At 43.2% G+C, this 15347-nt stretch overlaps 1 protein-coding gene across 1 annotated transcript in view; it reads right to left on the reverse strand.

The window, feature by feature from the left end:
• LOC131917822 (mucin-2-like) overlaps positions 1–15123 on the reverse strand; it is a 53212-nt gene extending 38089 nt beyond the window's left edge. The window contains exons 1-3 of the mRNA XM_059271924.1: positions 7104–15123; positions 4700–4771; positions 3396–3467 (exon numbers count right to left, since the gene is read on the reverse strand). Coding sequence (XP_059127907.1) covers positions 3396–3467; positions 4700–4771; positions 7104–15073 — 8114 coding nt within the window. The 5' untranslated portion in view covers positions 15074–15123. The remainder of the gene's footprint in view (positions 1–3395; positions 3468–4699; positions 4772–7103) is intronic.
• Between the last annotated feature and the right edge of the window lie 224 nt (positions 15124–15347).

Genomic DNA, 15347 nt, shown 5'->3' on the forward strand with positions numbered 1-15347 from the left:
TCAAGGTTTTATCCAAATACAATTAGTGTAGGAACAGCTTCCCTGAACTAAATCCAAGTCTTTTCTCTTCTTCTGTACTCTAGACAAAATTTATACCTCAGTGACCTAAAAAAAAAAAAATGTGCCAGGCGGTGGTGGCGCACGCCTTTAATCCCAGCACTCGAGAGGCAGAGCCAGGCGGATCTCTGTGAGTTCGAGGCCAGCCTGGTCTCCAGAGTGAGTTCCAGGAAAAGTGCAAAGCTACACAGAGAAACCCTGTCTCGAAAAAAAAAAAATGTATGTATGAATGTGTACATGTGTGGAGGCCAGAAGCAGTTTCAGAAATCAGCTCCTATCTTTCACTTTGTTGAAGCAAGACTCTCTTGTTTCTGCCACACTGCTTACTGGAGGCTAGCTGGCTGAAAACACTTCCAGCTCCTGTCTGTCCCCATTTCTTCACAGTAGTGCTGGGATGAAAGATTCACAGTACTACATCTGTCTTTTTTCTAATGTGGGTTTTGAGGACCAAATACGGGCTTTCCTGGCTAGTGCTTTTACCCACTGAGCCCTATCCCCAGGCCTCATTACTTAAAAAAAATTTTATTTATTTATTTATTTATTTATTTATTTATGTATGTATGTATGTGTGTGTGTGTGTGTGTGTGTGTGTGTGTGTGTGTGTACAGGTGCTCACAGAGAACCAATAAGGGCATCAGATCCTCTGGAGCTAGAAGTACAGAAGGTTGTGAGCTCCCTGATGTTGATGCTGGGAGCCGAACTCTGGTCCTCTGCAAAGCAGCAAGTGCTCTCAACTGATGAGCCATTTCTCCAGCCCCCTCATACTTTTGAAATTATTTTCACAACCCTTCTTCTAATCATAAATTCCTTGAAAGCGTGGAGTCTATCTCATCTACATTGCCCACCAAGTTTGAGACTGACACTTATATTTATAAAATAAACACATAGTTGATGAGTTTAAGGACAGTGGCTTATTTGGAAAAAATTCAGTTTATGACTTTATGGCTGAACCCTCTCAGCATCTCTGCAGCATCTTAAGAGTCATGCTCCTGTGTCAGTTTCTCTCGAAGTGCATGAGTTTGAGAGGGAAGGAACCCTGTCTTACTTATCTCTGTGCCTCCAATAATAGACACAGTATTGGGCATGTTCTGTTTGAGCACATTTTTTAAAAATTGAGGGACATTTAAATAAATGAATGACAATAAATTATGTTATTATGAACCAACTGTTTACAAACTAAAATAAATAAGAGGACTACTCTATTCAGGTATTTTATTGTTTTCCTCCAAACATTTTTGTACAGTTTGGGAGTTCAGATGCAAAGGGTCCCCAAAAATACCAATATAAAAGTAGGACCAGTGCAATCATGGCCATTCTCTAAGTGTCAATAGAAGGGAAATGTTTCTGGTTTGGTTTAGGATGAATCTCACTTTGTAGTCCTGGCTGGCCTCAAATTTAGAGAGATCCACCTGCCTCTGCTTCCGGAATACTGGGATTAAAGGCATGTGCCACCACACCCATGTTTTAAAACCATGTAAAGATCTGTATATGCACTTCCCTAATGCTCTCAAATAGAAAGTATACCCCATGCATTTTTAAAATATGTCGTTTTTATTTAGCTCAATAAGGATTAAAGATGTACACTACTCTGGACCCTATGGGTAAAGGTTAGAAAGCAAGCTTTCCCACTGAACAACATAGTGCATGCTTATCTCTAAACAAACAGAATTACTATTGCAAATACTCCTTCCTTGGCAACAATGTTGTTAAGATTTTTACTTTTTTTTTTTTCCAGAGCTGAGGACCGAACCCAGGGCCTTGCGCTTGCTAGGCAAGCGCTCTACCACTAAGCTAAATCCCCAACCCCAGATTTTTACTTTTTTATAGGGTATCTAGACACTACAGCCATGACTAGCCTGGAACTCACTATGTAGACCAGACTGGCCTCAAACTCAAGAGATCCACCTGCCTCTACCTCTCTAGTACTGTGGTTCAAGGCATGTGCCACTAGTCACATCTTTTATTGTCTATTTTCACATAGGCACAAAAATTATTACATTAAAAACTATAATACCGGTCTGTTCTCCTAATGACTTAATCATGTTAATAATATTTATACAATCTAGCATTTAGCTACTTATTTAGTATTTCAGTGTCAGTTTAATTCAGATTAAATTATTATAAGAAACTAGGTATGATGGCACGTGCATGCAATCCTAGCACTTAGGGGGCCGAAGTAGGGGGACTGTTGCAAATTCAAGGTCAGCCTGGGATACATTTGAGTCCTAGTCTCAAAAACAAACAAAAGAGCATAGGGTATTATTGTGGTTAGTAGAGTGCTTGTTCAGCATGTACAAAATCTTGAATTTTATTCCCAGAATTACATAAATTGTGTGATAATGAATGCCTGTAATCCTAGCACTTAGAAAATAGAGGCAAGAGATTCAAGAATTCAAAGCTAGCTTTGGCTATTTAGAGAGTTTAAGGCAAGCCTGAGCTACATGAGACCATATCTCAAAGAGGGGAAAACGTTCTGGGTTAATGACCTTCAAATTAATATAGTTGTCTATTTTCTTCTCTTTGATACAACTATTCAAAGTTAACATTAATTTCTCACATCCTACTACATTGTCTTAAATATTTTTTGCAAAGTCTAAATTAGTAAATTAGACTTGTTAGTTGGATTTGCAAGCCCATGCACAGACCCAGAAACAATGGAGCCAGCTACCATAAACCAAAAACCTCTGAACTGAAGGGCCAAAGTGAATCCTGCCTCCTCCAAGTTGTTCTCATCAGTCACCCTGTCACATCAACAAAAAAGGCACTGGCACAAGTCCTCTAAAACTGTCAAACCACTCCTATAGTAAATGAGAACATGGATCAGACTTGATCGAGGTATGACAGACTAAATCCAAATACAAGCATATGCCTTAGAAAACAAGGGTCGTGTGAGGTCCAGTAATTGCTCAGACCTTACTAACATTTCCCCCTGCAAATGGAGTTCTTCTATCTGAAGCTCGTCTATATGATTTAAGAAATTTAAAATGGATAGAAGGCATTTTCATGTTAGAGATGGGCTGAGCCCTCCCCCCAAACCCCTGACTGGCATAACTGCAGATTCTGTTTTATTATGTTTTTGTCTTTAGAGCCAGGGTCTTGCCAAGCAGCCCTGGAACTGATGGGAAACCCACTATGTAGACCATGAAGATCTCCAACTTTGAGCAGTCCTCCTATTTTCTACCTCCTCAGTCCTGGGATTATAAGCAAACACTGACAAACCCAGCCAATAATTGCACAATTTTATTGCTTGAAGAGATGTTAGTATCTATCTAGTTCAAATCCCTTGTTAATCAATAGATAACCCATAACTTACAAATAGATATGCTTAGCTAACTTACAAAACCTGGAGGGACAGCAGGCCTTCAAATGTATCCTTATGTAATTCAGTCAGGTGATTTTCACTGATAATTCTGGAAGATTAAAAGGTTATCTGAATCAAAAATCATCAAACAGATGGACAACATCCAGTGGTGAAATGGAATGGAGAAACACATGCTGTCATATGCTATTGCTGAGAGTGTAAATTGTCATCAGTTCTTTTGGGAGCAATTAAAATTTCATCTATACAATGGTCTCCACCCTAGAGATTCCATTTCTAAGTATCTAGCCTATAGAAACACTTGTCTGAGGTATACAGGATGTTTAACTCAGCCCTATATGAAATATTATGCAGAACTGGAAATTAATAGTATAGGGAAAAGGAAACTTTAAATATCATGAAGTGAAACCATCAAGTCACCAAATGTTATCAATCATGTAAAAGTGGTAAGGAAAGCAGCAATACTCCTATTTTTCTATATGAAAATATGTCTGGAAGGATATATACCAAATTTTGAGTAGCAGTTACCCCAGATCTGAGGGATTATGGCATAAGGAAGGTTTCACTATCCCTCTAACTTAATTTATAACCATTAAAAACATCATCATAGCCGGATGGTGGTGGTGCACACCTATAGTCCCAGCACTCTAGAGGCAGAGCCAGGTGGATCTCTGTGAGCTTGAGGCCAGCCTGGTCTACAGAGTGAGATTCAGGACGGGCACCAAAACTACACGGATAAATCCTGTCTTGAAAAAACAAAACAAAACAAAACATCATCATAGGCCAGGCAGTGGTGGCTCACATCTTTATTCCCAGCACTCAGGAGGCAGAGGCAGGCAGATCTCTGTGAGTTTAAGGCCAGCCTGGTCTACAGTGCAAGTTCCAGGACAGGCTCCAAAGCTAGACAGAGAAACCCTGTCTCGAAAAACCACACACAAAAAAAGTGTCATCATAGATGATTTCGGTACTGGAAAACAAATTTGTCTTTCAATGAAAACCCACAACATTTAAAAATTTTGCATATACTGGTTAAGGTTCCAACTCAGGGCCTCATGCACTAGGCAAGTATACTAACACTGAACCACATCCCAGTCCTCATGCAACTTACCAGAGAAACTCAATTAGTACCAATTTATTTGTTTATTTAGAACCATTAAGTTTTCCTATCTCTAACCTAAACATTCCATGTCCAGCCACCTATTCTAAAGAAATTCAGTGGGATGAACAGAGGAAATGTCTTTCCTCAGACATATTGACTTCAAAACCTGGACAAAAAAAGGGCAATATTTTCTATAACATCTGGAGAGAATATATACTACTCACAGTTTCTCAGCCCAACGGTATGCTTTCCAAACATTTTTGTCAATGTAAGAAATATCATTTCCTTGGAAATTCCTGTGAAGAAACCAAAATGCAAGCGGGGTTGATTTTGGTTGGTAGGGCATAGGAGAAGAGCGGCAAGCTACACGGAATGAGTTTTCTAGATTATCCTAGAAACACCGTGTCTTTTGCGTCCGTGTTGCGTGTGTGCATGTGGAGGCCCAAGTCTGATGTTAGGAGCCATCTTCAATCATTCTCCTGCTTTACTGAGGCAGAATCTTTCAATCCAACCTAGAGCTCACTGGTATGGTAGACTTGCTAGCCAGACTGCTCTGGAGAATGTGCTTCTGACTTTCAAGGCTGTAATTACAAATAGACTGTCACACCAACCTGTCATTGACATGGATTCTGAGGATCTGAACTCCAGTAACAGCTGAGTAACCTCCCCAGGTGTCCCAACCCTTCACCCTTTTTTGTAGAGCTAGTAATGGAATCCAGGGCATTCTGTGTGCCAGTCAAGTATTCTACCACTGAGCTGTATTCCTAGCCCTCTGGTCATTCTGAGACAGGATCTCACTAAGTATAGTCCAGGCTGGCCTTGAACTTGTGACTCTCATTCTTTAGTTCCCAAGTACTAGGATTATACGTATATACTACCATACCAGGCTTCCAACACATTTTTTTAAAATGAAAATATATCCTTGAGTGGCACATGCTTAAAAGAATCTAATGTTAAACACCTAATTTATGTTTAGTTTCAACTCTGTGTCTCACTTTGAGCATTTACCTTTAGCTCTAGTCTTATTTCTCAGTGAAGACCTTCTTGCTCAGTTTAAACATACTTTTTCTTGTGGTAGGGAAGAAAGAAATCCACTCATTTGATAGTGGACATCTCCATTCAATCCCAAGCTGTCTAATTTTATGTTCACCAAGAAGGAAAATGCCTAAAACTGAACTCACCACCCTCAAGCTGCTCTCGTTCCTGACTGCTGAGTCCATCTGTCATTCTCATCTTCATCCAGGACAGAAATTGTGGGCACACTCCAATCCTGTAACCCTGGCTGGTGTGGAAGTCACTCTGGAGACCAGGCTGGTCTTGAATTCACAGAGATCTACCTACCTGTGCCTCCCGAGTTCTGGGAGTCAGAGGATGCACCATCGCATCCAGTATCAGTCCTCGACTCTTTCATCAGTCACTAAATCCTATCTTCTCTTACTCTGTGGGGATTCAGGGTTTTCTTCCCACTCCCATCATAGCCCCAGTGGCTCAGCTCTTGCTCACTTTATTCCTAGACTTTGTACATCTTTCTATATGGTCATCAAGAATTAAGCTTCCCCTCTGGATTCCCCTACACAAGGATGCTAAAATGATCCTATTTCTGAGCGTTAAGACACATGCCTATATTTATCATTTGAGAAGCTGAGGCAGGATGATCATGAACTCAAGGGCAGGCTGTATTACATAGCAAGGTTCTGCCTTTCTGTTTTAATACTTTTGCAATATTTCTTAGAAATTTATAATGGTTCTCCGTATCGCACTGTTGACTTTCAAACCACTTGAGTTGATATTCAAAGTATTTCATAACATCTCATTGTTTTTTAACTCAATCTCTGCTGGTAGACTAGTATATTAGATCCTTATTCTTGCAGCTACGGCTTTGTCTATGCTGGAATACCTATTTTTACTTTATTTTAAAATCAGGCACTCTTTGAGCCAAAGGTAAAGTTTTAATGTAATATTCTCCCTTTCCCCATCTATTATTTCATGTTCCAGAGAAAATGTCACACGTCTATGTCTCCCATACTTCTTAGCCCTGAGTAGTGCACACAATACATGCAAAATATAGAAAACTAAGAACAAGAATGAGCTCTGGACATAACTGAGATTGCAAAGCTAACATTCATGTATGCTAAGAACTAAGATAAGTATTCCATGTAGTCAACTAAACCTCACAACAGTTCTGTGAAACAGTAGCCATCATATATTCTTCATTTTACAGGTGAGGAAGTTAATTCACAGCGAGATACTTTACCCAAGGTTGCAGAGTTTAGGTCAAAGCCCAGGAGTCCAGCTCCAGCATCTACTCTAATCACTCTGATGCACCCTCACTAATAAGATAAATTATTAAAAGGGAAGAATGAAACAGAAGACCAAAGGTTAAGCAATGATATAATGAGGCTAAATAAGAATGAATACAGAAAAAGAAGAGGGGTTATCATAAATAAAAGACTGGAGAAGGGACATGGAGGAGGAAGGGAACTGAGGACAAGGAAAAGCTGACAAGAGAAGGTAAGAGCAGAAAGTCAATCAATGGGAATTTGGGTGACGAGGAAGGTCCAGGAAGGCTTTGAGAAAAAGGGTGCTATGTCAGGCATGCTGTAAAACAGAAATAAAGGAGAGTCTTACAAGATAGCAAAAGTGTCATTGTAGGTGTCGGGCTTTGGCACAGGCACTTGCTGGAGTCTCCGCACTGGGCTGAGATGAATGCACAACAGTGTCTCATTTTCACACAAGCAGAAGTCACAGATGTCGGTGTACAAGTAGGCATTTTGTTCCATAGCTAAATCTTGTTCTGTACTAGAACTTTCAGGATATGGAGTTGAGGTAAGTTTCACTTTGGAAAATGTAACTGTGACTTCAGCTGGGCGTGGATACTGTTTCTCAGCCAGATCTGGAGGTAGAGGTGTCATTTCAGGGGACTTTGGAGTAGCAGCTGTAGTTGTTGGGACTTTAAGATGTGCAACCTCTGGAGAAACAGCTGCAATTGTTGAGACTCCAACATCTGCAGCCTCTTTAGAAGCAGCTGTAGTTGTTGGGATTTCAGAATGTAGAGACTCTGAAAACACAGCGATAATTGTTGCGACTCTACAATCTGCATCCTCTGTAGGAGCAGCTGTAGTAGCTGGGACTTCAGAATGGGCAGACTCTGGAGAAACAGCTGCAGTGTTGGAGACTCTACAATCCAAAGGCTCTGTAGGAGCAGCTGTAGTCTTTGGGACTTCAGAACGGGCAGACTCTGTATAAAATGTAGTCTCTGCAACTTCAGAATGTGAAGGTTCTGGATAAAATATAGTGTCTGGGACTTCAGAATGAGCAGACTCTAGGTAAGATGTAGTCCCTGGGACTTCAGGATGCGCAGACTCTAGGACTTCCGAATGCTCAGGCTCTATAGCTGATGAATATGAATGTTGAGTTTCAACATGAACTGAAGTTAGAGGTGTTATCTCATAATGCTCTAGAGATTGAGCTACAGTCTCCATAGGTATCTCTGAAGTCTGAGCTGGGGTGTCCTTCATACGAGCAGAACGTTTAACCATTGTATTAGGTTGTCGAGTAACCGAAAATTCTGAGTGTAAATAGTGAGTTATGTTTGGAGGTTGAATCTTGTCAGAAGGTGGGAGTGTCTCTTCAGGGTTATTTGGAGGAGGAATAGTAATATTCTCTGGGGCTTCAGAAAGTTCACCCTCTATCTTAGATACTTCAGTAGTAGCATGCTCTACATCAAGATGTTTAACTGGGACTTTGTGTGACATCGTATGCTGAATGGGATGACCTGGCATTGTATCTTTACTATCATCAAACACTGGCGCTTTGGTACCAAGCCCCTCATGTAGCTGTGCAGGCTGAGAGAAGGTCTTTTGCACAGTTTCAAAGAGTCCTTCCCTAGTAGTAGGTTGATGAGTTATGGCAGCTTCCAAATCTAAAGGATGAACCGGGATTTCAGTTGTGCTTGGATGCTGAATGTGACCCTGTTCTAGAAGTGTCACTTGAGAATTCATTGGAAGACGACCTTTAGTCTCACTGAGAATTGCAGAATGATGAGCCTCTCTAGTAGACTCTGAAGTTACAGTGGGTTCCATGTCTAATGGCTGATATGGTGGTGTTAGATACTCAGCCTGATCCTGAATTAGAGCTGGAACCTCACCTTCTGCATATCCTAGAGTTTGAGCTACAACCTTTTTAGGTGGTTTTGTAACCTTAGCTGTGGTCCTCTGCAAATTTTCAGTAATGTTTCCTACCGTAGATGGGATATAATCATCAGGTTCAACTATGACTTCAGTTAGAGTTCTTGTAATAGGAACGACAAGTTCTGGGTTTAGCAGCACATTGTGACCTGAATGATGAACTGTAGTCTGCTCCAGAGCTAGAGGATAGTGAGTCCCTGCAGGAGGCTGAGCAGATATGGTGAGTTCCTGGTCCAGAGACTGAAATGAGATCCTGGCTGGTGTTGGATACTCAGCTTGACCCTGAATTGGTATGGGAACTGTCACCTCTTGAAATTCTGGGGCTAGAGCTATACCCTCTTTAGGTGGTTTGGTGCCCTCTTCCATACTTTGAGAAAGTTCTCCCTCATTAGTAGGTTGATGAGTTACAGTACGTTTTAGATCCAAAGGCTGAACAGTGACTTTAGGTGGATTTGAATGCTTATTGTGAAAAGGCTCTGAATATATCACCAGAGGGTACTCTGGAGGAGGAACTGTAGTCTCCTCTAGAGTTGTAGGATGGTGAGACTCTCTAGTAGGCTCTGAAGTTATGAGTTCCAGGTCTGTGGGCTGAAATGTGACACTGGGTGAAACTGGATACTCAGCTACAACAACCTGTCTAGGAGGTTCTGTAATCTGAGTTATGCTTTCTTGCATGCTTTGAGAAAGTTCTCCCTTAGCAGTAAGCTGTGGAGCTAAGGTAAGTTCCAGATCCAAAGGTTTAACTGTTACTTCAGCTGGGTTTGGAGGCTGAGTATGAACTTGTTCTGGATGTATCACCAGAGGGTGCTTTGGAGGATGAACTCTTACAATCTTCTTGGAGGTTATAAAGTAGGGAGTCTCTATAGCAGGTTCTGAACTTAAGGTGAGTTCAAGCTCCAAGGGCTGAAATGAGACACTGGGTAAGGTTGGATACTCAACTTGATTCTGAGTTGGTGTTGGAGCTGTTGCCTCCTGATACTCTAGCGCTGGACCTACAGCCTCTTTAGGTGGTTCTGTAAGATAAGTTGTAGTCTCTTGCATACTTTCATAAAGTTCTCCCTCAGCAGTCAGCTGTGGAGCTATGGTAAGTTCCAGATCTAAAGATTTAATTGTGAACTCAGCTGGGTTTGGATGCTGAGTGTGAACATGTTCTGGATGTATCACCAGAGGGCGCTTTGGAGTTGTAGGATGGTGAGCCTCTCTTGTAGGCTTTGAACTTATGGTGAGTCCCAGATCCAAAGGCTGAAATGATACAAGAGATGTTGAGCCCTCAACTTGAGCTTGACCTGGTGCTGGAACTGTCACTTCTTTAGGTGGTTTTGTAAATTGAGTTGTGCTCTTCTGTACAGTTTGAGGAAGTTTTTCCTCAGCAGTAGTTTGATGGGATACAGTAAGTTCCAGATCCAGAGGTTGAACTGTGACTTGAGTTGGCTTCTGGTGCTGAACATGAACATGTTCTGGATGTTTCACAAGAGGGCGCTTTGGAAGATGAACTATTATTGTCTGCTTTGGAGTTGTAGGATGGTGAGGCTCTCTGGTAGGCTCTGAAGTTATGGTGAGTTCCAGGTCTAAGGGCTGAAATGAGACAATAGGTGCTGTTGGAGACTCAGCTTGATCCTTAATTGGTGCTGGAACTGTCACCTCCTGATACACTGAGGCTGGAGCCACAATCTCTCTAGGTGGTTCTGTAAGATAAATTGTGCTCTCTGGCATAGTTTGAGAAAGTTTTCCCTCAAGAGTAGGTTGTGGAGTTTTGGTAGGTTCCATATCCAAAGGTTGAACTGTGATTTCAGCTGTGTTTGGGTGCCGAGTGTGAATGTATTCTGGATGCATCGCCAGTGTGTGCTTTGGAGAAACAACTATTATATTCTGGTTTGGAATGAAAGGATGGTGGACCACTCTAGTACCTGAAGTTATGGTGAGTAACGGGTCCAAGGGCAGAAACGTGGTATTGGGTGAAACCAGATACTCAGCTTGAGCCTGACCTGGTGTTGGAACTGTCACCTCCTGATACACTGGAGCTGGAGCTACAGCCTCTTCAGGTGGTTCTGTAATCTGAGTTGTGGTCCCTTGCACACTTTGAGAAAGTTCTCCCTCAGTAATAAGTTGTGGAGCTAAGGTAAGTTCCAGATCCAAAGTTTGAACTGTAGCTTTATTTGGGTTTGGATGCTGAGTGTGAACCTGTTCTGGATGTATCACCAGAGGGCGCTTTGGAGGATGAACTATTACTGTCTGCTTTGGAATTGTAGGATGGTGAGTCTCTCTAGTAGGCTCTGAAGTTATGGTGAGTAACAGGTCCAAGGGCTGAAATGTGGCATTGGGTGAAACTAGATACTCAGCTTGAGCCTGACCTGGTGTTGGAACTGTGACCTCTTGATACACTGGGGCTGGAGCTACAGCCTCTTCGGGTGGCTCTGTAATCTGAGTTATGTTCTCTTGCATACTAAGAGAAAATTCTCCCTCAACAATAGGTTGAGGAGTTATGGCAAGTTCCAGATCTAAAGTTTGAACTGTAGCTTTAGTTGGGTTTGGATGTTGAATATGAACATGCTCTGGATGTATCACCATAGAGTGCTCTGTTTTAGGGGGTGTTGTAGGATGGTGAGGCTTTCTGGTAGGCTCTGAACTTATGGTGAGTTCTAGGTCTAAGGACTGAAATGAGGCAGTGGGTGATACTAGATACTCAGCTTGATTCTCAGTTGGTGTTGGAATTGTCATCTCATTATATTCTGGACCTTGAGCTACAACCTCTTTATGTGGTCCCATCATCTGATTTGTGGTCTCCTGAATAGTTTGAGAAAGTTTGTCCTTACTAGTAGGTTGTAGATTTATGGCAAGTTCCAGATCCAAAGATTGAACTGTGGTTTTAGTTGGGTGTGAAATTTCCCCTTGAAAATTAGTCTGTGGATTTATAGTCCTCTTCGGTAAATGCTCAGCCTCTGGAATAATTTCTGAAGTTGCAGTAACTTCTAGGTCCAAAGTCCGAAATGACCCATTAGGTGATGATGTAGACTCTACTCGATCCTTATCTGGCCTTGGAACTATCATCTTGTGTGTTGGAATGTGAGTTACAGTATTTTTCAGTGGTTTGGGAGCGTGATTCTCATGGAGGTCTGCGGCCATTTGCTGATGTAAAGAAGGTCTTATTCCCATACTGTGACCTGGAGGCAGTTCTGAGGCTTCCTGCTGAGCTGAAGAAAGGTGCACCTCTTTAGGTTGCGCCTTTGTTGTCTGAGCTATGGCCTCTTGGAAGGCTGGAGATTCAGTTTCGAAGACATATGGAGGCTTTGAAAGGGCACTAGTCTGGATTTGTGAAAATTTACCTTGCTCAGTAGAATCTATGGGCTCTAGTAGGTCCTCCTGTGGAAATGGAACTGATCCAATCTCCAGAGAGGGCTTTCGAGTTATGGTAAGTGCTGGGCCCACATGTTTAATGGTGGCTTTATATGATTTTGAATGTTCAGTTCTGAACATTGCCTCTAGATCTGCAGGTGAAAAATATGTATCTGTCATTGAAGGCCAAGCTGAGCTAACCTGCTGACTTAGAGAAGGTTCCTCAGGAAGTTCTTCAAGCTGGGTTGGGACCCCTTGACCAACTGAAGAATGCTGATCCTCTGTTGTGGTGGCTGGATACTGAGTTGGGACACTGTGTGATGCTGGAGGATGAACTTGACCATGACCCAGGGATGGACCTGTTAATTCATGGTGAGCCGGAAGTTGAGCTACCTCTTCACTAGGCTGCTCTATAATCTGTTCTGGACCAGGTTCCTCAGGAAGTTCTTCAGGCTGGGTTGGGACCTCTTGACCAACTAGAAAATTTTGCTCCTCTGTTGGGATGGTTGGATACTGAGTTGGGGCATTGTGTGATGCTGGAGGATGAACTTGACCATGACCCAGGGATGGACCTGTTACTTCATGATAATCTGGAGGTTGAGCTACCTCTTCATTAGGCTGCTCTATAATCTGTTCTGAAGCCTCCTGCTGGTCTGGAAAGGGTTGTCCTTCCTCAGAGATCTGTGATATTCCAGCTGTGTCTTCTTGTTGGCTTAGAGGTTTATGATACAAAATAGGTTCTGGGGATTGAGACAGAATATCCTGTTCATTTGGCATTTCAACCTCTTCAGGAGATGCTGTAGCCTCATGGTACACAGGAGACGTTCCCATCTCAGCTACCGGTTTTTCTGTGATGGTAATCTCCACATCTGGAGGTTGACCAGTCACATTTGACAAGCTAGAATGCTGAGCTTGATAGCGACCTGGGGGTAAAACTGTCACTTCATGATGCTCTGGAAACTGAGCTGCTTGTTCCTGATCAGATGCAGAAGGTTTAAACTCTTCAGCATACTCAAAGGCTGGAGCTGGTACCTCCAGCTGGCTTTGAAACTGACTCTCCTCAGGAGGCTCAGAAGCCTGAGCTGGAGGCTTCTCCCCATTCAGAAAGGGTTCCATCTCATCAGCATACTCCAAAGGATGCACTGGGGATTCCTGCTGGGCAAGAGAAGGTTCAGTCTCCTTGGTAGGCTCTGAAGTTATGGTGAGGGCCACATCCACAGGTCTAACCGTAACATGTGGCAAATGATAATGGTGCTCTTCACTCTGATCTGGCTGGACTTGGTGAAATGGTGAAGTTTCACCTACACTCTCAATAGGAGACTCTGAAGTTTGAAGCAGAGCCTCCTGCTCGACTGGAGGGACCTCCGCAGGCTGAACTGAGGCTTCAGGCTGGTTTCCGGAACCTGATCCTACCTCCTCAGGAGACTCAGAAAGTTGAACTGGCTGCTCCAGTTCACTGGGAGAAGATTCATCCTCCAACACAGGGCCCAGATGTTGAGACAGATCTTCCTGCTGGGTTGGTAAGGGCCCCACCTCCTCTGCATTCTCTTGAGGCTGAATTGGAGATTCCAAATCAATTCCAGAAGATTCAACCTCCTCAGGATACCCAGAAGGTTCAGCTGGCTGCTGCTGCTGGCTGGGGAAAGGTTCAGCTCCGACAAGAGGACCTGGAGTCTGAGTTGGAGTCTCTTCCTCATATGGAGATGACTCAATCTCCTTTCCAGGTTCAGAAGTTATTGTAACTGCCACATCTACAGGTTTGACTGTAATCTTGGGCGAAGTATAATGGAGAACTTGATCCTGACTGGGATGTGGAATTGTGGTTAGTGGAGTTTCAACTACACTCTGCATAGAGGATTCTGGAACTGGAACTGTAGCCTCTTGCTCAACTAGACTGATTTCTTCAGGGAGCTTTGTAGACGGAGCCAGAGCTTCTAGCTGGCTACCAGAATTTTCAAGGTCTTCAGGAAGCTCTAAAATCTCATCTGGGGCCTCGTGTTGGGTTGATGAAGGTTCCAACAACTCAGAACTCTCTGGAAACTGCCCTAGGGTCCGTGGCTGGCTCAGAGTAGCTTGTGCCTCCGTATCTGCCTCTGAAGTCACTGTCTCAAGATCAACAGGATTCACTGTGACATTTCGCAAGTTTGAGTGCTGAGCTTCATTTCTATTTGGAGGTGGACCATTTATTTCAGGATGCACTGGTCGTTCCTCAGAAGGAAGAGGACGGTGAGCTGGGATTAAAGGCTCATCTTCCTCAGGGGGCTGTGGGAAATAATCTGGAGCATCCTGAAGGGGATTCTCTGGATTTCGAACTTGTGTCTCCAACTGGTCAGGTTCAACCTGTTCTAAGAGCTCTGGCGCTTCATCTGCACTCTCCTGGGATTGCAGAGGAAGGCTGTAAGAATAAGTTTCATTCATATTCAGGTCTTCATAATAATCATCCATGATTTTTTGAGGTTTTCCAACAACCACTTTAGCAAGTTTCTTATGCTGAGCTAGATCTTTCTTCAACTCCTTGGGTGAAACAGTGAACTTTGTTGCTTTTGAACTCCGGCTGTCTAGTGGTGGAACAATTACTTCATACAATTGATGATCTGTAGCCTCAGATAGACTGGGAGTACTTCTGAACTGTGAAGGCACAATGGGAGCCTGAATTTGATCCCCCTTTAGCATTAAAATGTTCTTTGGCTGCTTCCCAGATGGTATCAGCTTGTTGGTCAGATCCTGATGTGAAACAGCAAGCTCCTCAGGCTCTGGGTTCGGCTCCCGAGAAGTACTGGGATCCTGGAACGGAAGTAAACTGTCAGTCAACTCCTCAAGTGGGACCAACACTTCTGTGGAAGCAGAGGACCCCAGATCCTCAATGCCCCCTGTGTCTGTCTTGGGTGCTCGAGTATGTGGGGATTTAGGTGGATGATCAGAGGGGTGCCAAGACCAGAGCTTGGTTGGCACCCAGGGCTCTGAAGTCAACTGGACTGGGTTTCCAGTGAACTCTGGAATGGGAACAGCCAGGGCCAGCAGCCACAAAAGTTGCCACGTGAAGAGAAGCCTTCGTGCGCCAAACTGCAGTAGAGACATGACATGCAGTAGGGACTCAATCCACAGTGCTGCCCCACACTGGTGGGAAACTGAATGAAAGCCCCCTGAGCTCAGGGAACCTTGGCAACCAGGCCTACCCCGCCCCGCCCTTTATTTATGACAGCTGACCTTTGTTACAAAACCATTACTAGGCAGGGTCCCAGTTAGATTCTGCTTGCTCTCTTGTCTGTGATCATTCCCCCTTTTGGATTCTCTTTCAACTTTGTTGTAGAAAACTCCAAAAGCCAAATTGAAAAGTTATCTTAGAGTATCT

Source organism: Peromyscus eremicus, chromosome 8a (genome assembly GCF_949786415.1).
Source record: "Peromyscus eremicus chromosome 8a, PerEre_H2_v1, whole genome shotgun sequence".
In the NCBI taxonomy this organism is placed as follows: Eukaryota; Metazoa; Chordata; class Mammalia; order Rodentia; family Cricetidae; genus Peromyscus; species Peromyscus eremicus.